Raw genomic sequence first — 26,159 nt, 5'->3', positions numbered from 1 at the left:
ACAGTTGTGCTGGTTGTTTATGGTTAACATCCACTCCAATGGACTTCCTGGCCAATTCTGATTAGTCCATGTTGTAGCCATACTAGTGAGAGAGTCAATTCCTAGGTAGGTTGATAGGAAGTCCGGGTCTCCAAGGAGGAGAGCGGGGCTGGGGGGGGGTGGTGCGGGGAGGGGTCTGGGGCTCTCAAAGAGGAGATAGGGGTCTGGAATTCTCAAGGAGGTGGAAAGGACAAACGCCCTTTCCCCCCTACATTCCTTAGTCACCTAGGGCTTCCCTTATAGCTCAGTCACTAAAGAATCTGCCTGCAATGCAGGAAACCCAGGTTCGATTCCTGGGTTGGGGAGATCCCCTGGAGAAGGAAATGGCAACCTACTCTAGTATTCATGCCTAGAGAATCCCATGAACAGAGGAGCCTGGCAGGTTATAGTCCATGGCGTCACGAGAATCGGACACGACTTAGCAACTAAACTACTACTACTAGTCACCTAAAACTTTTTTTTCTTTAAGCCTGGAACTGATGATTACACAACAAACAACTCAGTTTCAACTTCTTACTAAGGATTATATGGGGACTTCCCTGGTGGCTCAGATGGTAAAGCGACTGCCTACAATGCGGGAGACCCAGGTTCAATCCCTGGGTCAGGAAGATCTCCTGGAGGAGGAAATGGCAACCCACTCCAGTATTCTTGCCTGGAAAATCCCATGGACGGTGGAACCTGGTAGGCTACAGTCCATGGGGTCGCAAAGAGTCAGACATGACTGAGCAACTTCACTTCACTTTCAAGAATTATATAACAACACTGTATCCTGCTTGAGGACAGTTTCTCCTTCCTGAAAACCTTCTGACTAATCCTGATATCTTAGAATGTATATTATGGGAGTGGGTCTGGTAAAATGTTTCTATTGGTAAGTTCTAAAAGACCCTTACTCCTTGGAAGGAAAGTTATGTCCAACCTAGATAGCATATTCAAAAGCAGAGATATAAGTTTGCCAACAAAGGTCCCTCTAGTCAAGGCTATGGTTTTTCCAGTGGTCATGTATGGATGTGAGAGTTGGACTGTGAAGAAGGCTGAGTGCCGAAGAATTGATGCGTTTGAATGGTGGTGTTGGAGAAGACTCTTGAGAGTCCCTTGGACGGCAAGGAGATCCAACCAGTCCATCCTAAAGGAGATCAGTCCTGGGTGTTCATTGGAAGGACTGATGCTGAGGCTGAAACTCCAGTACTTTGGCCACCTCATGCGAACAGTTGACTCATTGGAAAAGACCCTGATGCTGGGAGGGACTGGGGGCACGAGGAGAAGAGAATGACAGAGGATGAGATGGCTGGATGGCATCACCGACTCGATGCACATGAGTTTGGGTGAACTCCAGGAATTGGTGATGGACAGAGAGGCCTGGCGAGCTGCAATTCATGGGGTCACAAAGAGTCAGACACGACTGAGCAACTGAACTGAATCCTGTTATCTTAAAATGTAAATTGTGGGAGTGGGTCTGGTAAAACTTTCACAACCTAGAGATATTCTTTTGATTTATTGTAATAACTAATTATAAAAGTATATAATTCCCTTGCTTAGATTAGTGAGGGGGGCACTCTCCATTCCCTCTTCTGATGTCTGTGTCAGAAGCTTTCTCTGTCCCTTTTTATACTTTAATAAAACTCTGCGACACAAAAGCTCTTGAGTGATCAAGCCTGATCCTTGGTCCCGAAGCTAAATCTTTTTCGGAGATCACAGTATCACTAGTTGTTCAATATTTTGCTCTCAGCCCTGCCTAACTCCTAGAATTGCTATATGGACTAAATGAGTGAAGACATGTAAAACACTTAGTTCATGGCATAGAGTAGGTGTTCATTAAACCTTATTGTTATTTTTATTATTATTTTATTAGACTGGAACCCCTAAAAAATGAATAGATTTCTGTAACTTAACTGAGTCCAATTTCCCAGTGTCCAAACTCAGCCCTGATTGTAAGATTCTATTTAAAAAAAAAAAAAAACATTTTCTGGTGATACATGCATGCTATGCATTTAAATTTTCAAAAGAACACTCTGAGTTAGGCCTCTTATGATTCCCATTTCACAGAAGAGGTCATGTAGGCTTTGAGAAGTGAAGAAGCAGGAACCATATTATGTCTTCTGACTGCAGTTCAGGATCAAGTGTGTTTCCTACAAGTCATCTCATGGTGCCATAGTCACTCTTCCAGGGAACCATTGCTGTGAGCACATCCAGCAACAAACTCTAATAAGGTGGTGTGTGCGTGCTTAGTCACTTAAATGTGCCCGACTCTTTGTGACTCCTTGGACTGTAGCCCGCCAGGCTCCTCTGCCCATGGGGATTCTCCAGGCAAGAATACTGGAGTGGGTTGTCATGCCCTTCTCCAGGGGATCTTCCCAATCCAGGGATCGAACCCAGGTCTCCCGCATTGCTGGCAGATTCTTTACCGTCTGAGCCACCAGGGAAGCCTAGAACCCTGTCCAAATGCTTAGAGTATTATCAATCGACAAGGGAAGTTTACTGTAATGATAAAAATTTGATTTAAACTTCTAGGTCACATATGGTGTCTTGAGGGACTCTTGGGGTCTCAGCTTTGGAGGATTATAACCCTTTCCTATTTCACTACTGCTCTATTTAAGGTCTTTACTCCTCTTTCCTGTACTGTTATAAAAATATCTCCCAACCAGTTTCCTTCCCCTTGGCCTCTGTTTTCTCTCATCCAGAGTCAACTGGAGAGAGTTACCCATCTCCATGGTTACCCTCCTCAAGCGCCGATGGGAACATGACACTTCCCTTCTTCAAGTGTCAGAGACTTCCCATCGCCTGAGGGTAAAACCTGGTGTGTCTCAAAAGGTCACCAACTATCTGTGCACTAACTCCACAGACTGAAATTAGAATTATAGTGACCGTGAAGCCTGCTTCAAATCCTTCACACACACACACACACACACACACATATGCACAAACATACCCATGAACACACATGTATAGACACAGAAGTGCACACATACTCATGCATATTCACATATCTCACAAAGACACATGCACACATACACACCATACGTATACACATACATACACACATATACACACCACATATACATACACAGCACACATGTACATATATACAATACATATGAAAGAAAGTGAAGTTGCTCAGTTGTGTCCAACTCTTTGCAACTCCATGGACTGTAGTCTACCAGGCTCCTCCATCCATGGAATTTTCCAGTCAAGAGTACTGGAGTGGGTTGGATACATAAGCATATGTGCACATGCACACACATATGCATACATGTGGTTTCTGCCATTCTTAACTACCAGGGTAACCTTCTTCATAGCCTTGTGTTTTCTTAAAGGTACTTAAAGTTTACTTGGCTGCACTGGGTCTTAGTGGTGCTACCCAGGCTTAGTTGCCCCAAGACATGTGGTATCTTCCTGGACCAGGGATCAAACCCACGTCCCATGAGTTGCAAGGTGGATTCTTTACCACTGGGCCACCAGGGAAGACCCATGATTTTGTTTTTAGGAAAAAAAACTTTGGATCTCAGTGAAAAAGACCACTGTGGAGATATGTAGATGGGGAAAGAAACCGTTCCCTTACGCTTTTACTTCTGACAGTCTTGACTGTTTCCTTGGGAAGCCTTATGGTGTTCTAAGTAGCAGCTCATCCCAGCTTTCCAGATTCCAGCTCTCTGTTCCCACTAGTGTGTGATGGAAGGAGAATCCCTATAACATATTTGGAGTGATCAGTGAATAAAGGCTCAGGGCCATTTTGAGTGTTGGTTTGCCATTTGTGCAGGAGTTATAAATCTCACCCGAACATGGACACGACTGAAGCTGCTGGGGTCCGGATGCCATCTCACCATCAGAGCACCAGCCCCTCATTGTCAGTCTGTACTCTGGGGACTGGTGTTGGGATTCCGACTCCTTGAGGAAATGCCAAAAAGGGGGACAAAGAAAAACCCTGACAAGGCGGGGGCAGTACCTCAATAGGGATCCATCTCTGATGACAAATATACAGGGTGGCCATCAAGCCTGGGGACACCAGTCAATAAATGGCTTATCGACATTACAACATATGCAAATAATGTTAAGTATGGTTCCAGACTTGATGGCTTCTTTGGAGTTTTCCAGTTGGAACAAGTGCCTTTGGGGCTGAATACAAAGTTGCATTATGTCTAAGTGGTGGTTGGTTAAGATTTTTGACTTTTTGGTAAAGCTATAGAACTGAGCGACTTCACTTCGACTTTTCACTTTCATGCATTGGAGAAGGAAACGGCAACCCACTCCAGTGTTCTTGCCTGGAGAATCCCAGGGATGGGGAAGCCTGGTGAGCTGCCGTCTATGGGGTCACACAGAGTCGGATACGACTGAAGTGACTTAGCAGCAGCAGCAGCATAGAACTGGAATTTTCTTCTCCACATATGGAGGTGTAAATATTGTCTGCTGGTCATTCCTCAGAGTGCAATACTTGACAGGAGTGAAAACTCTATAAGTCTGAGCCAATTGCAACTCAGGTTTGCCTAATTCTAGAGCTTGTGTTTATTTCTCTGCACCATGCTTTGTTGGTAACCGGAAGAATTCATGCTGGACCTCAAGTCACCTACATTATAATCAAGGAGTTGTTTGAGTATTAATAGACTCTGACTCATGCAGTTAAAAAACATCTTCCTGAATTGTCTTGTTCTAAAGGAAGTAAAAGCTGTACTTAATAAACTAACAAGAGAAAGTCCTTGAATCGCTTCAACCCCTCCAAATCTCAGTGTCCCACTCCAAAGCTTCAGAAAGGACACTTTAAATTGGTTAAAATGGTCAGGAGGGATAAGATCCTCTCCAGAAAGATAAATGGTAATGATCTGAGAATCTTAAGCATTTTGACAATCTGTTCATTTCTTCTGCAATGTCATCTCTGCAGCATATCTTCTGCTGAAGTTCAAGTTAGAAACTCCAAAAAAAACCTGTGAATGAATGGATAGAGAATATTCTTTCTTTCTTTTTTTCCTTCCCCCTTCTTTCTTTCCTTTCATCCCTCCTTTCTTTCTCCCTTTCTCTCTCTCTCTACACAGACACACAGAAACACTGGAATATTATTCAGGTTTAAAAATGAAGAAAATCTTGCCATTTGCAATAACATGGATGAATGTGGAGGGTATTACACTCAGTGAAATAAGCCAGAAAGAGAAAGACAAGTCCATTTATATGTTTTTTTTTAAAAAAAGCTGTACCAATAGACACAGAGTAGAAAGGTGGTTGTCAGGAGTTAGGGATGAAGTAGAGAATAGGGTAAATGTTGGCCAAAGGGTAAAAATACTCATTATAAGATGAATAGGTTCTGAGGTTCTAATGTAAACGTGATGACTACAGTTAACAATACTTAGCAATTTGAAATTTGCTGAGAGTAGGTCTTAAGCATTCTCATAAAAAAAGACAACTATGTGAAGTGATGGATGTGTTCATTAACTTCATTGTGATCACCATTTAAAAATGTTGAAGTAGGTCTTCCCTGGTGCTCCAGCAGTTGAGAGTCTGCCTGCCAGTGCAGGGTGCACCGGTTAGACCCTTGGTTTGGGAACCAAGATCCCACATGCTGTGGAGCACGTACCACAACTACTGTAGCTTGTGTGCCCTGCAGCCCAGCCTCCTCAGTGAGAGAAGCCGCCACAGTGAGAAGCCAGCGCACGAAAACCAGAGAAAGCCCATGCGCAGCAGTGAAGAGCCCACGAGCCTCAACGCAGACTCAGTGGCTCTTAATTTTATTGATCAATTTAATCTTAACACAAATTTAAAGAAAGAGAGAAAGACAGAAAGTCAGTGGAAGGTTTTGCTACTTAAACTTGATTTTGATAAGTCATGGTTGATAATTCATAAACTTGCAGAGGCCTCAGAGCTGGTCTAGTCCAACTTCCTCATTTCATAAACAACCAACCCAAGGAACATCTCTATTGGGCAACCATAGACAAGAGAAGGACTCCGGAGAGACCCGTTCAATACTGTGTTTCCGGGGACTTAGCACAGTATCTGACACATGGTAGAAATGAACAAATTATTTGTTGACTGACCTACTGACTGACTGACAGAGTAGAGTTCACAGACCTCATCAGCTGCAGAGCTGGTATGAGACACTGGGTCTTCTGGGTTTCAGGCCCACTGTCTCCCTTGAAACCAGTCAACACATTATCACAATTCAACCTAGTTTTCAGGGCGAGACTCTCAAGCATCTGGATTAATAGCCGAGAAGCATCTGTAGCCTTTCCTATCTATGAAAGGCTGATCAAAGGGAACCCTGGTGGGAAGTGGTGGACTCCTTTCTCTATCCCTCTTGGAAGAAACATCTGTATCTCTGTAGAAGAGGAGGTAATAGCAGAGTGGACATCTCCAGTCTCTCTCCATCAGCCTACCTGGTCTTAGGGTTCGTGAGGGTGGGGTTTTTCCTTATATATGCATGTGTGCTAAACTGCTTCAGTTGTGTTCAACTCTTTGTGACCCTTTGGATTGCAGACCACCAGGCTCCTCTGTCCATGGGATTATTCAGGTAAGAATACTGGCATGGGCTGCCATTTCCTCCTCTAGGAGATCTTCTCCACCCAGGATCAAACCCACATCTCCTACATTGGCTGGCGGATTCCTTACTACTGAGCCCAGGGAAGCCCTCTCACCGTACACCTCATGGCAAAGCACCTCACTGCTTTGACCAGGCCCTGGTCACGGGTTGGTTCCAGAGGTGGGACCCTGAAGGCCTGCCAGGGGGCACACCTGCCCACCCAGACTGTGATGTCAGTCTCAGTCTTGAAATGACCAGGGTTGCTTCAGTGGGACAGGATCGTATTTAGGAAAAGTGCTTCTATGCCCTCTTCTTAATTATGGGACTTCCCAGCCTTTCCCAATGTCAGTAGTCTCTGCCTGAAACCTGAATAAAGTCAGGGATCTGTCAGCAAGTAGAAAGGTCAAGCACAAGGTGTTGGTCATGGCCAGGTTCTATTTTAATAGAGAGGGAGCCTCCAACTCCTGAGGTTCCTCCTGCCTGCACCTGGTCTTGGGAACCAGCAGGCAAGCTGAGCCTACAGTGGAGGGTGTGCATGGGGGTGCAGACTGCTGTCTTTGCTGACTTTAATCCAGACTAACACTCCCAAGCATCACATGCATACCAGGTAGACCATATGACCAAGGTGTGAGTTCACAGGGAGAGCCTTCCAGTCTGTTTTCAACAACTCTCTTCTTCTCTTAAAAGACGAGGCACAAGCCATGGAGATTTCTGCCCATGGGTCCTCTCTTTACTGCCTTTGCTGTGGTTGTGGGAGGATGTGATGCTTGGAGGATCTGCAAACATTTTGGAACCTTGAAGGGAGCTTTGACAACACTGAGCTTTTATCACACAACCACAGACAGTCTAGTTCTAAAGTCCTTGACCTCAATAACTCATCCCCCTTTGATTAAACCTCTATTTGTCAGATATACTGACCAAAGCCAAGAACCCTTGTCACACACCCATGAAGACACCCCTGGCTGCCCTTCCTGTTGACCTTAGGATAAAATGAAAGTGAAAGTTACTCAGTCGTGTCCGACTCTCTGTTAATTCTCCAGGCCACAGTACTGGTGTGGGTAGCCAGTCCCTTCTACAAGGGATCTTCCCAACCCAGGGATTGAACCTAGGTCTTTAGGATTGTAGGTGAGTTCCTCACCAGCTGAACCACCAGAGAAGCCCAACAATACTGGAGTGGTTATACATCCCTTCTCCAGTGGATCTTCCCGACCCAGGAATGGAACCGGGTTCTCCTGCATTGCAGGCAGATTCTTTACCAGCTAAGCTACTGCGGCCCCTTAACATGACTGAGAAGGCCCTGCAGGTTCTGGCTGATCCCAGGGTGCAGCCTGCCTGTCACCACATTCCAGCCGAGACCTCACCAACTGCCATGGCAGCACATCCCAAACTCTGCACATGGCCATCTATCCTCCAAGCTCCCCATTCCACCTCCAGGATCTAACGTCTTACTTTTCAGGAAACAGCTTAGACATCTGTACACTGTAAAGTCTTCTCCAGCACCCCAGATTGCACAAACTGTTGGTTTTCTATCGCCCCCAACCACCCTGGTTTGATTCATCTCAGAGCATATTGTACTGTGTTGAAATTGTCTATGCATTATCTCTCCCTGAAGGTAAGCATTACATTCATCATGTTCCTTGCTGTATCCCCAGAAGAACATTAGTTATACCAATTTGTTGAACAAACAATGAAAGGGAAGTATAACTAGAACACAATGAAACTAGCAGGTTTATTGGTTTTATGGGAGAACTAACAGGCATAAATCTTCTTGAAATAAGTCAAAGAGCTCCACCTTGCAACATAGACATGACTGAGCACAAAGGATAGATAGGGTGCTTTTGGTCTTTTCCATCAAGCTCACCAAAGGCCTGGGATTAGGGAGAAGATCCCAAGTTACCTGATAGTTTTGATCATGCTGAGGCCCATTTCAACACAGCAGTGGGCGTGGTCCTGGCGGGGCTCAGGAAGTCCTGAAACGCAGTAGTAGCAGTCCCCCAGGATTTTAATACGAAGGCAGTGATGCTCCTGAAAGGCATAATGTGGGAGAGGGCTGAGTCAGCAGACAGGTAAGTGCTTCCGAAAGGCTTGGGAAAGAGGGGAGCTGGGTCAAAAGGTCTGCATCTTGGGATGAGGGGTCCTACTTTTGTAGGGGATGTTTGAAGGAATCAGGGGCAGAATGGAGTCATGGAAAAATGGTGGATTTTGAGCCTGACAGATACACAGTCATATCCTGGCTCTAATCTTAATACCAACTGTGTGGAAGGACCTGGCGGAGTGGGCATTCAACATGGGTATTCAATGTTCCCCTACGAGTCCTGCTCCCACATGATTTGGTAGTTTTTTTTTCTTTTTTTTTTTTGTTAGCTCAAAACAAGCACTTAAATATATAAATTACTTAGAGATACCAGCTATTTCAACTCTATATAAAGTTCTTTCCCAGCTAAGGTACTGGCACCTTAGTAAGAGGGGCTGACTACGTCTAATACATACTTCCATTCATTTATTAATTCATATGCTTGTTTATTGATAAAAACATCAGTTGAGCACCTATCTATCACAAAGTAACCATTGTCCCTGACACAAAGGTGATTAATAATAGCCCCTAGTGTGCACCATGAACTTCCCTGGTGGCTCAGTGGTAAAGAATCTGTCTACCAAAGCAGAAAACTTGGGTTTGATCCCTGGGTTGGGAAGATCCCCTGGAGGAGGGCATGGCAACCCACTCCAGTATACTTGCCTGGAGAATCCCATGGACAGAGGAGCCTGGTGGGCTATAGTCCATGGGGTCGCAAAGAGTCAGACATGACTTAGCAACTAAAGAACAACAACAATATACATCATATACTAAACGGAATGAATCTCACAAGAACCTTGAGGTAGGTACAATTTTTATCCTCATCACTTCACCAGTGAGAAGCAGGACACAGTTGTTTGGTGGATTCACATTCTTGAAGATATGATTCTTACAAAGTTTCAAAGAGCAACAAGCATCTAGGAAACGGTGCATCCTTTCATACTGAATCAGAATAGGCTGGATTTTGCAGATTTTACAGGAAAGAGAACTTGGGACAATATAGCACTGGGGCAAAGAGTGCTGGCAGAGGAGCTCCACTGCTAGAGATCAAATCCTGGACACCCCCTGCCCCCACCTCATTTTTGCTGTGTATCTTTAGGTAAATTACTTAACCTCTGAGCCTCTGTTGCCTCATCTATAAAAAGACGATACGGAAGACTAAGACCTCAGGGATGTCCCTGGTCATTGCGTGGTTGAGACTCTGTATTTCCAATGCAAGGGGCGTGGGTTCAATCCCTGGTTGGGGAACTAAGATTCCACAGGCCATGTGGTCAACAAGTTTAAAAACAAATAAAATAAAAGTGGGTCTTTAGGAAAAAAAAAGTAGGACCTCGCTGTGTGACTGTAAAGATGAAGGAAGATGATGTGCGTGAAGGCTTAGTATAAGGTCGAGCAGATACAGCACTAAAAATACTGCCCGTCTCTGTGCTGGGGGCTAGGACTCCTGTCCTAGTTCTTCCACATTCTATCTGCCACCACGGCAGAGTCCCTCTAGATCTCCTTGGGCTAGATGGCTGGGACTCATGACCTGTGAGGTGTTCTCTAGATCTGAAGCCCTAGGAGCCTATGAGTCTGTGGCTTTGTGGGTGAGCAGCTCTCCTTGGGAAACCAGAGTCCAAGGGCAGGAGGAGGGGAACTGCAGACACAGGGGGCCTGCTGAGACGCCAGAAGCACACCGATGCCCTGGTACTGCAGGCTACAAAGCACCATGCTGGCTTCCTAAGCTGAAGAGGGGTTGGGACATCGTGTTTGAGTAACGAGTGAAATCACTCTCCCAATAAAAAAACAAATACCAGACAGGGAAAAGAGAATCAGAACTGGCTCTGGCGTTTCCCTCTCTGCATCAGATCTCCAGGGTCTTGCCAACCTTCCCAAACAGACACAGATGTGATCTTCAGAATGCTGATAGCATGCGTAGCATCCCACAGTTATTTTTAGGAGCATGTAGCTTCTATCTATTGGCAGCTTCAGTGCCACTAGTTTTGCAAGACAGCACAAAGAGAAGCTCAAGACCTTCACTTGTTTCTTCTAACACACTCTAGACTGTAATGGCCAGAATAGAACTAGATACTGGTCACTGGTTTTGGCAGTTTCTAGATTTGTGGAGTCCATGGGACAGTTACATTATATATATATATATATATGTGTATATATATATATATATATATATATGTGTGTGTGTATATATATGTGTATATATATATTAAAAGAAACAACCAGAGGGCCCAAGGGACTGCACCAAGGTTCAATTTTGTGTTTTGCCAAGAAGGTATGAAAAATGTCCATCAACATACAAAAATAACAACCCAACTATCCCACTATTCCCATCACTTTATAAAATAAAAGGCATTTTTAACTCACTTCACTCTGTATAATAGGTTCTAGGTTCATCCACCTCATCAGAACTCACTCAAATGCATTCCTTTTTATGGCTGAGTAATACTCCACTGTGTATGTGTACCACAACTCCTTTATCCATCATCTGTCAGTGGACATCTAGGTTGCTTCCATGTTCCAGCTATTGTAAATAGTGCTGCAGTGAACAATGGGATACGTGTATCTTCTTCAACCCTGGTTTCCTCAGGGTATATGCTTAGGGGTGGGATTACTGGGTCATATGGTGGTTCTATCCCTAGTCTTTTAAGGAGTCTCCATACTATCTTCCATAGTGGCTGTATCAATTTACATTCCCACCAACAGTGCAAGAGTGTTCCCTTTTCTCCACACCCTCTCCAGCATTTATTGTTTGTAGACTTTTTGATGATGGTCATTCTGAGTGGTGTCAGGTGATATCTCATTGTGGTTTTGATTTGCATTTCTCTAATAATGAGTGATGCTTAGCATCTTTTCATGTGTTTGCTAGTCATCTGTATGTCTTTTTTGGAGAAATATCTGTTTAGGTCTTTCCCCCACTTTGTGATTGGGCTGTTTGTTTTTCTAGCATTGAGTTGTATGAGCTGCTTGTATATTTTGGAAATTAATCCTTTGTCAGTTATTTCATTTGCTATTATTTTCTCCCATTCTGAGGGTTCTTTTCACCTTGCTTATAGTTTCCTTTGCTGTGCAAAAGCTTTTAAGTTTAATCAGGTCCCACTTGTTTACTTTTGTTTTCATTTCCATTACTCTAGGAGGTGGGTCATAGAGGATCTTGATAGGAAGTGAGTCAGAAAGAGAAAGATAAATATCGTATTCTAATGCACAAATATGGAATATAGAAAAGTGGTACTGAAGAATTTATTTACAGGGCAGCAATGGAGAAACAGACAGAGAGAATAGACTTATGGACATGGGGAGAGGGGAGGAGAGGGTGAGATGTAAGAAAAGAGTAACATGGAAACTTACTTTACCGTATGTAAAATGGATAGCCAACAAGAATTTGCTGTATGACTCAGGAAACTCAAACAGGGGCTCTGTATTAACCTAGAGGGGTGGGATGGGGAGGGAGGTTCAAAAGGGAGGGGATATATGTTTACCTATGGCTGATTCATGTTGAGGTTTGATAGAAAACAACAATATTCTGTAAGGTAATTATCCTTCAGTAAATAATAAAAATAAATAAGTAAAATTGTGAAGGTCATCAAAAAGAAGGAATGAGAAGCTGTCATATCCTCAAGGAGTCTAAAGGAGACATGAGAATTAATATAGTATCCTGGTTAAAAACTGAGGCAATCTGAATGAAGAATGGACTGTCATTAATAGTAATCTATCAAATTTGTTCATTAATCTCAACGAGTGTATCATACTAGTGTAAGATTTTCATAATAGGGGAAACTTGCATGTAGGACATATTGGAACTCTGTACTATTTCACAATTTTTTTTCTATAAAGATAAAACTGTTTTAAAATAAAAACTACATTCAACTTTTTTAAGAAAAAAAAAGGAAAAGGCATTTTTAATACTGAAAAAGTAAAAAGACACATGCTTAGAATAAAGAAAAGCTTTTGGCACTAAATGAAATTAACGATAAAAACTCACATATACATGCAATTGCTGTACATATATATACTGTATATATTGCTATATATGTGTGTGTGTGTGTGTGTGTTGTATACATATAGATATGCACACTACAGAAATGTGAGTTTTCATGTACATATATATATCTTGTAGTGGCCACAAGTTAAAATTTGTTTGCAAAGGAGCAAATCCCTTGCTCTTATTTTGAGTGAGAACACTGAGGCTGGGAGGCTGTGACTGGTGACATCAGTCAGGCACCCTTCATGTGCAAATGGTCTTTGGGCAGAGCTTGCAGTGACTCAGGCCATTGGTGACCTGGTGCAGTGGAGACATCTTCCTCCCTGTTGACCATGGGAGGAGGGAGGGGAAGTGTGGAGCAGGGAAAACTTTGGTCTAAGAATCAGACCTCCATTCTAGTCAAATTTACCAGCTGTCTGACCTTCGATAAGTCATTGAAGCCACTGATATGCGGGTTTCAATTCGCCATATATGACTCCAGTCAAAATGATCCGTTTGTCCTCAACAAATAACAAAGCAAGCATGGCCGTTGACTAGCAATGACAATGACAGCTAGCATCTGAAGATACTCTTCTCCACATTCAACACCACACCTTATCTTTTCTCCTCTGAGTATCACAACAGCCTTGAACACAGCAGAGCGTGTTTTTAGATATGAAAATTTCAGCATACAACAGATGGAAAACTTCCTGTGCCACAGGGCAGCTGGCTAAAAATAATGATATGGACTATAAATGATATTCAACAGCCCCAAATCAGTGATTTTTCCATAAAGACAGAGGTGAAAGCATTTTGGAAAAACTTAGGGAAAGGGAGTTGTATTTATTAAGCACATACTACATGCCAGGCTACGTGCTGAAGGCATCACATTGACTTTGTTTAGTCTTTAGGATCACATTCTGAGCCACGTGTCACTTCACAGGTGGCTTATGGAAAGGAAGGTCATCCAGCAAGTCAGAGGCGGAGTGGAATTCACAGCATCTCTGTTTGACTTTGGGGCTCCATGCTCTCTTCAGAAAAATACAGAAATTGCGGCAGAGTCTAGAATGATAGATTTCCTGACAAAATGTGTTTTGGAAGGAGACACGTAAAACAGTTTATCACCTTTTGGATCAGACAGAGAACAATGTGGTGACGATGTTTGAAGGGTCCATTTTCCTTCTAAACAAAAGGTGAAGCTGACAGCTTCTTGAAAAATTGTGGTCCCCAAATAAATACCATTTGTATATATATATATGGCTCAGACAGTAAAGAATCTGCCTACAATGCAGGAGATCCGGGTTCAATCCCTGGGTAGGGAAGATCCCCTGGAGAAGGAAATGGCAACCCACTCCAGTACTCTTGCCTGGAAAACCCCATGGACAGAGGAGCTGGAGGACTGCAGTCCCTGAGGTCACAGAGTCAGACACGACTGAGTGACTAACCTTTTCACATAAATACAATAATAATTTGTGTATATATATACAAAAATAAATAAGGAGATAGTGAGGGACAGGAAGGCCTGGAGTGTGGCAGTCCATGGGGTTGCATAAAATCAGACACAACTTAGCAACTGAACAACAGCATATAAATATAAACACAAATATGAAAGGGCCTGTCTTCTCATCTGTCAAGTTCTGTCAATTTTGCAGACACATTCTTCTGATCAATTCCTGTGAGCTGTCAGACGATCTGACAGTAATATCCAAGCAACTTCTTTTTTATTTACCAGAAACTGCTTTGAAAAATTCACATTAAAAAAGCCAGGTTGCTTTGAAAAAAAGATGTAGAAAAAAGAAAAATAAAGTAGGGTGAGAGTCTTGTAAATTTTATTCAGTTAGTCCTAATATAATACTTTTCTTTTCATCTTGATGGCTTTGATATGATAAAAATCTTGGGGGAAAAATCCAGAGAATTTATGAAACTATATATGTATATAACATTGAGGAGACACAGGTACCAAATTATCAAAGACAGTTATATCACTGGGAAGGGGTAAGATTATAGGGATGCATACTTTCCATATGGTCTCTTTTTTAAAAAATTTAAAAAATTTTTGGCCACACTGCACAGCATATGGGATCTTAGTTCCCTAACCAGGGATCGAACCTCTGCCCCCTGCCTTGGAAGCAGGGAGTCCTAACCACTGGACCTCGAGGGGGTTTCATGTGTTGTCTCTATCTTTGATGTTTGAATTTACATAATTGACAAGTAGGGCTTTAGTAATCAGAAAAAAAAAAAAAACATGAAAAGGAAAAAGACTCTCAGAACAAGAACATTAGTGCCATGAATGCACTTTAAAAAGTTATATTAGAAAAATCATGGCAATTTTTATGGTACTTTATCTAACTGCAACTATACAAATTAACACATGAATATATTGCCCTAGTAAAAATAAAGCTGTAGATAAGTCTCCTTGAGTAGTCTCTCCCCCTCAGACATACCACATGCTAGAAACCTGGTCCCCTTTCCCCTCTTGAGAGACTGCTGTGCATTCATACATACATTTCTATATTTCTATGTATGCACTATTTTTCATGCTCTTTAGCTACAAATTGATCAATTTTGTTGTTCAGTTGCTAAGTCACGTCCAGCTCTTTTAGACCCATGGAGTGTAGCATGCCAGGACTCCCTGTCCTTCTCTATCTCCTGGACTTTTCTCAGATTTGTGTGCATTGAGTTAGTGATGCTGTCTAACCATCTCATCCTCTGCCACCTCCTTCTCCTCCTACCTTCAGTCTTTCCCAACATCAGGGTCTTTTCCAATGAGTCGGCTCTTCACATCATGTTCATGGGGTTCTTTGCATCACTGTTCCTGGGTTCTCACAGCAAGAATACTGGAGTGGTTTGCCATTCCCCCTCCAGTGGACCATGTTTTGTCAGAACTCTTAACTATGACTCATCCATCTTGGGTGGTCCTGTATGGCATGGCTCATAGCTTCATTGAGTTACGCAAGGTCCTTGGCCATGACATAGCTGTGATCCGTGGAGAGGAAACTGATCATACCATGTTTATAGATCTAAGATGTGTTTTTTTCATGCAAAAACTTGTCTTGAAATTTCATGTTTGGTACAGAAATGGCTATCTCATTCTTTAAAATCTATTGATAAGCTTTCCATAGTGTTGGAATAGTTTCTTTTTTAAGATATTATTTTTGATGTGGACAATTTACAATACTGCTTTTGTTGTTTATGTCCTGGTTTTTTGGCCCTGAGGTATATGGGATCTTAGTTCCCCTCACTAGGGGTCGAATCCATGCCCCCTGCATTGGAGGGTGAAGTCTTAACCCCTGGATCACCAGGGAAACCCCAGAATTGTTTCTTGCAACAATAATTTAGGTTGCTTCCCATTTTGTCACGAATCTGAAACAAGGTTTAAGATGTAATGATGTTGCTTTAAATTTACAATTTTAAAGCCTTGATAATAGCATACATATCATTCCTAGTTTGGAAGTGAGAGGGGCAGTTATGGATTATTTTTTTTTTTAAAGATCGAAGATCAAAAGTTACTAGAGTTTGCCAAGGACACTAGAAAGAGTCAAAAACATTCTGCTTTGAGCAGCCTGAACCACAAGGGCGCTGAGGAACTCAATCACATTAAGAGGATCTTCAATAGAAAGCTTTGAAGTTTTTGCCTGTATCTTAATGATGCAGTGGATAAATGGGCAGCTGCAGTAGATGGTATTTACACGGGAAGTGGGTTCTGTCAGATGTATGACATAAAACTAAGCAAAGAATTATGGCACAGCAGGGAGAGGTCATTATAAAGCCACAGAATTTTGATACTAAAAGATACGAGAAAAGGCAAGTCTAATCCTCTTTTACACAGAAGCAAAATCTGTGACCCACTTGGTTAAGTGATTTGCCCGAGGTTGGGAGGCAAAAGCATTTCAAGTAGGTTTTCTCATTCCAAGGTGAGCTGAATTGTTTCCACTGGCAGGATTTCTCAAGCTTTTTCACAAAAGTCTCGTAGAATACTGATGCCCCTGGGGTAGGTGGGTGGGTGAAAATGGGGTTGGGGTAGAATGGGAATTATTGAGTACTTCTGGGTGTGCTGAGAACTTATTTTGAGCCTGACTTTGTGTTGTTTCATTTATCCTTCATTACTATTCTGTTAGGAAACTGAGATTCAGAGAGGTGATTTGTAATTAATTGAAGTCCAGCCCATAGCTGTCCATGGTTTTTCGGCCCTGAGGCCCATCCAGTAGTCACAAACGGATGTGAGAGTTGAACCATAAAGAAAGCTGAGTGCTGAAGAATTGATGCTTTTGAATTTTGGTGCTGGAGAAGACTCTTGAGAGTACTTTGGACTGCAAGGAGATCAAACCAGTCAATCCTAAAGGAAATCAACCCTGAATATTCATTGGAAGGACTGATTCTGAAGTTGAAGCTCCAATACTTTGGGTACCTGATGCAAAGAGCCAACTCACTGGAAAAAACCCTGATACTGGGAAAGATTGGAGGCAGGAGGAGAAGGGGATGACAGAGGATGAGATGGTTAAATTGAATCACTAACTCAATGGACATGAATTCGAGCAAACCCTGGGAGATAGTGGAGGACAGAGGAGCCTGGCGGGCTACAGCCCATGGTGTTGCAGAGGGTCGGACACAACTGAGCAACTGAGCATGTATGCACTATTCTGATAGGAAGCTGAGGTTCAGATAGGGGATGTGCAACTGAAGTTAACTGATGTCCAGCCCACACTTGAAGTCTTAGAGACCTAACTTTCGGAGTCATCCAGCATGAGTAACAATACATCTCTTACATCTTGCTCCATCCCTAAAATGCCTGGGGCATTGCTCAGTTGTCAGAAGCCAGCACCTGGCCTCAGGTGGCCTGAATCACAGATGCACCACCTACCAGGGGTCCCGGGCAGATTCTTTTACTTCTTTGAGTCTCGGTCATTTGTTCTACAAAATGGGAACAATAAAAAACTTCCCTTATAGATTTTTGTAAGAGCTGCCTAACTGTAAGTTAGGTAATCCAGGGCAAATACATCGAGTAACACAGAATGTACGCAGGGCAGTTGATGAATGTTTAATATGCTCAAAATTAATCATTTTACTCCATCATCTATCTGGATTTATTTTTATATTCATTAAAAAAAAATATTTCAATAAGATTCAAGCTCCAGAAGGACTATAGCTTCCTGCAGCCTAGGGACTCGCTGGGCTGTGCACGCCCATCTCACCTCTCCCCAACCATGTACAGTGTGAAAGTGAAAGTCTGTAATGTCTGACTCTCTGCAACCACATGGACTGTAACCCACCAAGCTCCTCTATCCATGGGATTCTCCAGGCAAGAATACTGGAGTGGGTTAGCCATTCCCTTCTCCAGGGGATCTTCCTGACCCAGGGATCGAACCCAGGTCTCCTGCACTGCAGGAAGATTCTTTACTGTCTGAGCCACGAGAGAAGCCCCAGTGAACAGTGTAGCTAGGGCAAAAAGCCGGGGCTACAAGGCCAAGTCCACATTCCTTAAATGTCATGCTGTGCCCTCAGACTTGTGTCTGCTTTCCTCTTTAAGCTCACTCCTCACTGCAGTCTCCCATGCCCTTTACGCTCCAGCAATCTTGAGCTCCTTATAGCTCTCCAAACAAGCAGCACACTTCCGCATTTTCACACTTGCCTGCCTTTGCCCTGGCTCAGCCTGGAAGGTGCTTTGTCATCTAATCTGATACTGGCAAAGCTCCTGCTCTTTCTCAGACCCCGTCTGCATATGGCCTCTTCTCCTGATGCTGCCCAACCACCCTCTCCTCAGCCCAAGCACTGACTGTCCCTTTCTTCATCCACCAGGACTTCTGTGCCCACTGCCTGTACCGCACTGCCCTGCAAAGTTGGTGGACTTGTTTCTTCCTTAGCAGAGTCTGAGGGCAGGGGCTGATTCTGTCTTACCACAGCCTCACACAGTCCCTGGCACATAGTAGGCACATAAGGAGTGTTGACTGAACAACTTGCATTGCATCTTTCATAGCAATCCTTTATCTGGGTCAATGGGGATTACTGTGACACCAGAAACTGACCTTGATCACATCTTTCAGTTCTCTTTGGAGGGCCATTTTTGTTCTTCTCAGCACCTCTGGGCAGAAATATTTAGAACCAGAGTATAAAGTAGAAGAACTATGTGTAACTGGCACCAACCACCCTTGAAGCAGCGATAAAGAGAAATGGTATACATTCTTCCCTATCTTCAAATTTCCAGCCCTTCAGGTTAACCTGATCCTTCTCCTGGGAGGAGACCTCAGTTTCCACCTCTTCTTCTGCTCCTGTCAGCCTCCTACTTAGTAGCTGTCCAATAGCTGCAGGTTACAATGCAGGGTCCTTGGCCAATCCTTGCTTATTCTTCTAGCCTCCCCGCTACCCCTTTCAGCAATGCTAAATATCTTCTGGTTCTTCACACATACAGCATCTTTATTTTTGTTCTCTCCTCTGCATACACTGACCTTTCCTGTTTTCTTTACCTCCTAATTGGTGTACAATTTTTATATAATAAAATTTACCATTTTGATAAATGTGTACAATCACACTCACATACAGAACAACCAGATCACCCCACAAATCACCTCACCCTATGCTTCTCTGCATAGAATGACCCTATGCTTCTGTGCATGGGACAACAGAAGATGAGATGGTTGGATGGCATCACCGACTTGATGGACATGAGTTTGAACAAGCTCCGGGAGTTGGTGATGGACAGGGAAGCCTGGCGTGCTGCAGTCCATGGGGTCGCAAAGAGTTATACATAACTGAGCGACTGAACTAAACTGATGCTTCTGTGCAATCCATCTACTCCCTCCATCCCTTATCCTAACTGGCAATGACTCATCCCTTTTCTTTCCCTGTAATTTTTGCCTTCTCTAGACTGTCTTACAAATGGAATCATCTAGTGTCTAATCTTCTGTGGCCTGGATTCTTTCCCTTGTCATATTGCACTGGAGATTCACAGATGCTATTACATGTACTGGTGGCTTATTCCTTGTTACTGCTGAATAGTATTCTGCTGTATTTGTCTTCTCCTTTGAAAGATCCAGCCTAAAAATCAGTTTCTCCCAGAAGTCTTCTCTGATCCAAGGGTTATACATTGTTTCTATGTTCCCATGGGATTCTAGACTTTCTTTCATCAGAGTACATAGTACACTGTACACTGATGACCTCTTTAGGCATCCCCGACAAGACTCAGCTCTAAGAAGGGAAAAAATGTGTTTCAGTCATTCCCATATTCTTAACACAACATCTAATAGATGCTCAGATGCAAGGATGAATGGATCTCTGTTGGAGTGAAGTGAGCTTAAAATAGGACATTTTTGATACTTTAATAATGATATGGGCTTCCCTGGTGGCTCAGACAGCAGAGAATCTTCCTGCACTGCAGGAGACCCGGGTTCGATCCATGGGTCGGGCCTGGAGAAGGGAATGGCAACCCACTCCAGTATTCTTGCCTGGAGAATTCCATGGACAGAGGAGCCTGGTGGGCTACAGTCCATGGGGTCGCAAAACAATGATATGGTCTCATTCCACTCTCACAACAGCCTGTGAAACTGGCACCACTATACGTCCTTTACAAAGCAAGTCAAGTCATGCCAATTTGAATCCAAAACCTGGGCTAAAATACAGTGTGACAAAGACATTCCTCTGTGATTTGAGTGGCTTGAGGACTTGAAATCTGTGTTTTGGTGGCAAATGTTCATATTCTTTAACCTGTTCTCTATTTTAGCTCTGGTCAAGCCCGCAGCAAAAGAAAGGTAGTGTCCTGTTGGCTAAAACCCAAGCTCTTAGGTCAAACAAAATGGTGGTGGGACGGGCCAGTAGCTCACTGGTCCTTGAGAAGAGACTAATTTATTCCAGACGGCTGGGGTTGGCGGGGAAACTGCAGGCAGTCGGCTCTGCATGAAGCAGCACTGACGCTGCATCTGACGGGAACCCGGCCACAGGCGGAGGAAGATGGAGAGCAGATTTAAAAGGACTTTGGTTTAATTGTCACTCAACCAGCTGTCTCTCAGCTGGGAAAATTCATCTGACAAACTGTAAATAACTAACGTCAGTGCCCAGAATGCACAATGGTCAAGGGTCCAGGTCTGGGGTCAGGATGCAGAACGGTGACTGAGTCCCCTTTGCCCCTAATTCTGCATGCAGTCCGTCACTCCTGCGAAGATGAGGAGGGAATTAAATTCAACTCACATGGGCCAGTCGATCAAATCTGGCAAAGAGCTCGTTGAGCATCCTGACCAGCTCCTGAGCAGACAAGGTCGTGGAGAGGTTGGTAAATCCTTTAACATCTGCAAAAAGAATACTAGACAACAGGGAAGGGATGGGGAGGGGGAAGAGAGTACATTAATACTTGAATCCATCTTGGGAGAAACATCCCCATTCAAACAAACCAACGGTGGCCTGAGATGGTAGCTCTCCTTGCCAGGGGAGTCTCGAGGTATACCTCAGTGTTTACCAAACATTTCAGCGGACAGTCCACCCAGGGGTTCAGGAAGGACAAGATGGCAAGGGAAAGCCCTTCTTCCTTGCAGGACTGCGGAGTGCTGGTAACGCGAACAACCCAAAAGGGGAAGTTTTCAGTAGTGAAGTGAAAGTCACTCACTTGTGTCCGACTCTTTGCAACCCCCTGGAATTCTCCAGGCCAGAATACTGGAGTGGGTAGCCTTTCCCTTCTCCAGGGGATCTTCCCAACCCAGAGATTGAACCCCGGTCTCCTGCATTGCAGGTGGATTCTTTATCAACTGAGCTATGAGAGAAGCCCCAGAATAGATCAATGTATTGTGGAAAACAAAATGAAGCCTTATGAATTATCCTTGCAAATGCAGATGTCATGAACACAGAGCGTAATGGACACAGGGACAAAAGTATGCAAAACCATGTTATCTCTAGTCCAATGACATATGCTCTATCCCAAATTGCAGGCATATAGAGTTACAATGTTTTTTAAAAATTGTGGAAATAAGTAGCAAGCCTGGGAGACCTTGGGCAGAATAATAATGACTTCTCTGAAATGCATATTTACTAAGAATTTCAGTTAGCTGAGGTCTTATCCTATGCATATTCTTGGTGGAAGGGAAGGGGTAGTCCTTGAAAGCCTTATCAAAGCAAGGCACTGTATGAGTGCTGTCTTAGTCAAGCCACCTGGTTAGCCCGTGGGGAAGGCAGTGTTCATCCCAATGTGAAGATCAGGAACTTTTGCCCAACATTCACTGGTAGCCCATGGCAGAGTTGGGATTGCCCTTGAGGCTGAACTGCACGGTGAGGAACTACTCCGCCCACCTAACACAGGGTCTCAGGGATCAATTCAGCCTCAGGGGTACCTCTGAGAGGAAGAATGAACATCAGAGAGGGCACCATATTTTCTTGATTCTTGTGTTTTTACCAAATCTGAAACTGACGGCATCTTTGCAGTGTGTCACACTTTTTGGTTAGTTTTCTTAGTGTTGCATAAAATAATGGTGAGTTTCACCACCAGTGTGACTTAGTTTTAATGAAATAGCTGAATCGGCCCGAAGGCCCTGTGGAATGTGCATGGACTTACGTTGGTCATCCCTGGCATTCAGTGGCTCTTAAAGTTGTCTCCATTACAAACTCCTTTAAGAATCTGATAGAAATTATGGATTTTAGCTCCTAGAAAATGTGCAAGTATTCAAAATTTTGCACTTGATTTCAAGGGATTTTTACTTTCCCAGAAGCCCACTCAGGGACTCATTAGGAATCCTTAGATCTCAATGTTTAAAAAGATTTATTTCATTTTATTTATTTATTCAGCTGTACTGGATCTTAGTTGTGCAGATGGCATCTTCGATCTTTGTTGCAGTATGCAGGGTCTTTAGTTGTGGCATGTGGGGTCTTGTTCCCTGACCAGGGATCAAACCTCGGCCCCCTTCATTGGGAGCTCAGAGTCTTAACCACTGAACCAGCAAGGAAGTCGTCTTTAGATGTCAATTTAAAAGCTATTGCTTTAATTAATTAATTAATGCCTTAATTATTTAAGCAAATATTTATGTGACCCGCTACACACTGTGCTAGAAAACTGTGTTAAATGATAAAGAATGCCCAGTACCTGTCCTCAAGATCCTCAGAGGATGGGGAATGGAGTTGGGCAGTCAAAGAGAAAAACAAAAACATCACGGGCAATGACTGCTGTAATGGAAAGACTCATGGAGGGGCTTGACCAGCCACTGGAGGATCAGCAGTTTCCTAGCGAAGCAAAGTCCAGGTGGAGTCTTGAATGACCGAGGGCAGGGGTCCCCAGCCTCTGGGATCTGAGGCCTGGTGATGTGCGGTGGAGCCGATGTAATAATAATAGAAATAAAGTGCACAATAAATGGAATGCACTTGAATCATTCAAACCATCCCCCGTGCATGGCCTGGTCTGTGGAAAAACTGTCTTCCAGGAAACTGGTCCTTGGTGCCAAAAAGGTTGGGGACTGCTGCTCTAGAGAACTTGATGGTAAAGTGAATAAAAGAATGGGTGCTCTTAGCAAGAGACCAGCACATACTAGGGTCTGGTTGGAGAACAAGCAAACATATCAGGGTTCTGCAAGAATTCAAAGACAGCTTGTCAAAGGGTAGTATTGAGCAAGGAAGGTGGGAAGAGGAGAGGGAGAGGGGAGAGAAAGAGAGAGAGAAGGAGGGAGGAAGGGAGAGAGAGACAAGCTCAGAGGAAAGAACAGAGAAATAATAAAGAAGGGCTGGATGAGCCAGGTTGATGAATACAGACTTTTTCTTGACCATGACAGAAAGCGAGTGAAGGGTTTTACGCATGGGAATGATACCTTTAGGTTGTTCCTGTATGAGGCTTCCTCTGCAAGAGTCACCACACTGCTATGGTCCTCTACAGTTTTCTGGTGGTATAGCCTCTGGTTACACGCATAGGATTTGTGTCTAGACAGACTGGGGTTCAAATCCCAGCTCAACCACTTATGAATACTATGAACTTCTCCAAGCCTTTGTCTACTGGAGATCATTTCAGTACCTACTTCACTGGCAGGTAGTGAGTGTTTAGCGCAGTGTCTGGCATAGTTAGTGCCCCATAAATGTGTCAGCTCTTGGCATCACTGTTGTACAAAAGTGCACTATAATTGAATGGTTGAATGGAGGAGAGAGAGGCAAGCAACGAGATAGAAGAAAATTTGACTATGAATTGGATTATTTATCACCCGAAATTAAAAGAATTCCTAACTGTGGGCAAAAGCCTGAAACAACAGTAGCAGCAATACTCAGAGAGTATAGACTGTGGACTTGATACTATTCTAGGAGTTCTACATGTAGGAACTCATTCATTCCTCATAACAACCTATGAGGAAGGATCTAGGATGATCATCTCCATTTTACAGATAAGGAAGCTGAAGCCTGAGTAACTTGGCAACACACATGAAAACCTGGGGTTTGAACCAGACAGTCTGGCTCTGGAAACTTTACTCTTTTTAAAAAATCTTTTGGCCGTGCCATGTATCATGTGGGTCCCCAAATCAGGGATCAAACCCACATCCCCTGCATTAGAAGCACAGACTCTTAACCACCAGACAGCCAGGGAGTCTATACTCTACAACTATAGTATGCTACCTTTGAAATAAGCCATCATCCTCACACACATGGGAAGTGGAAGGGTCCAGAGACCGTCTAGTAGAACTGCTCACTTTATGGACCTATTTGCCCCAAACTACTAATATCTGTCTATGGAAGGATGGTTCATTCATTCATTTAACAGCTAATAAATTAAATGCCTACTATGTGTCAGATCCTGGAGATACAATGGAGAGCAGAAAGTACAATCACAGCCCTTATGGAACAAGGAGCCTACTGAAAGAAGAAATAGAATCTTTAATAACAAAGGGCATAAAGGTTTCAGACATGCTGTTTCAACAGCATCATTTTTGTGTGTGGTCTTCTGAACACACGTTGCTTTATGCACCTGTGTCTGTACAGGGTGTGCCTGCTCCCTGGCATAGCTTTCTTTCCTTTTACTAACTACTAAAATCCTACTTGTCTGCACCCCAGTGTTCACTGTAGCACTGTCTACAACAGCCAAGACCTGGAAACAACCTAACTGTCCATCAACAGAGGAGTGGATAAAGAGGATGTGGCACATATAACAATGGAGTATAACTCAGCCATAAAGAGGGATGAAGCTGTGCCATTTGCAGAGACATGGATGGACCTAGAGACTGTCATACAGAGTGAAGTAAGGCAGAAGGAGAAAAACAAATATCCTATATTAATGCATGTATATGAGATCTAGAAAAGGGTAACAATGAACCTATCTGCAAAGCAGAAATAGAGACATAGTCATAGAGAACAAACATATGGACACCAAGGGGGGAAATGGGAGTGGGATGAAATGGGAGATTGGAATTGACATATATAAACTATTGATGAAAGTGAAAGTCGCTCAATCGTGTCTGACTCTTTGCGACCCCATGGACTATATAGTCCATGGAGTTCTCCAGGCCAGAATACTGCAGTCGGTAGCCTTTCTCTTTTCCAAGGGATCTTCCCAACCCAGGGATCGAACCCAGGTCTCCTGCATTGCAGGCAGATTCTTTGCCAACTGAGCCACCAGGGAAGCCCAAGGATACTGGAGTGGGTAGCCTACCCCTTCTCCAGAGGATCCTTCTGACCCAGGAATTGAACCAGGGTCTCCTGCATTGCAGGTGGATTCTTTACCAACTCAGCTGTGAGGGAAGCTCATATGATACAAAATAGATAACTCATGAGAACCTATGTATAGTACAGAGAACTTTATTCAACACTCTGTGGTGACCTAGAAGGAAATCCAAAAAAGAGGGGCTAAACGTATATATGGACTTCCCTGGCGTCTCAGACGGTAAAGCGTCTGTCTACAATGTGAGAGACCTGGGTTCAATCCCTGGGTTGGGAAGATTCCCTGGAGAAGGAAATGGCAACCCACTCCAGTACTTCTTGCCTTGAAAATCCCATGGACGGAGGAGCTTGGTGCAGGCTACTATCCCTGGGGTCGCAAAGAGTCGGGCATGACTGAGTGACTTCACTTCACTTCAAATGTATATGTACAGATGATTTGCTCTGCTGTACAGCAGAAACTAACATGACATTGTAAAGCAACCAAACTCCAATAAAAAATTAATAAAATAGAATCCTGGACTTCCCTGGTGGCTCAGTGGTAAAGAATCCACCTGCCAGTGGAGGACACATGGGTCTGATCCCTGATCCAGGAAGATCCCACGTGCTGCAGAGCAACTAAGCCCAGGTACTGCAACTGCTGAGCCTGTGCTCTGGAGCCTGGGAGCAACAACCATTGAGCTCATGCGCCGCAACTACTGAAACCTGAGAGCCCTAGAGCCCGAGCTCTGCAACAAGAGAAGCCACCACAATGAGAAGCCCAGGCACCCCAACTAAGAGTAACCCCTGCTCGCCACAACTAGAGAAAAGCCTGAGCAGCAGTGAAGACCCAGTGCAGCCATAAACCAATAAATAAAACCCTTTTCAAAATGGTCCACCTTAAAAAACAATCTTTGGAAAAATAAAATAAAATCCTAGTTGTCCTTCAAGACCCCATTCATATGCTAAGATTCACCTTTGATGGAGATTTCCCCCAGCATAGCTGGTCACCACACTCTCAC

The 26,159-nt window shown here is 43.6% G+C and overlaps 1 protein-coding gene across 3 annotated transcripts in view; it reads right to left on the bottom strand.

Annotated features, from left to right (window-relative positions):
• The window catches only part of ADCY8 (adenylate cyclase 8), a 225,287-nt gene that overhangs the window by 123,404 nt on the left and 75,724 nt on the right, over nucleotides 1–26,159 (bottom strand). For all 3 annotated transcript variants that reach the window (XM_061438577.1, XM_061438578.1, XM_061438580.1), the window contains exons 4-5: nucleotides 20,743–20,854; nucleotides 8,433–8,560 (exon numbers count right to left, since the gene is read on the bottom strand). In XM_061438577.1, coding sequence (XP_061294561.1) covers nucleotides 8,433–8,560; nucleotides 20,743–20,854 — 240 coding nt within the window. The remainder of the gene's footprint in view (nucleotides 1–8,432; nucleotides 8,561–20,742; nucleotides 20,855–26,159) is intronic.

The sequence above is a fragment of the Bos javanicus genome, chromosome 14, assembly GCF_032452875.1.
Source record: "Bos javanicus breed banteng chromosome 14, ARS-OSU_banteng_1.0, whole genome shotgun sequence".
NCBI classification, from domain to species: domain Eukaryota; kingdom Metazoa; phylum Chordata; class Mammalia; order Artiodactyla; family Bovidae; genus Bos; species Bos javanicus.
This window is presented reverse-complemented; position numbering and strand designations above follow the sequence as displayed.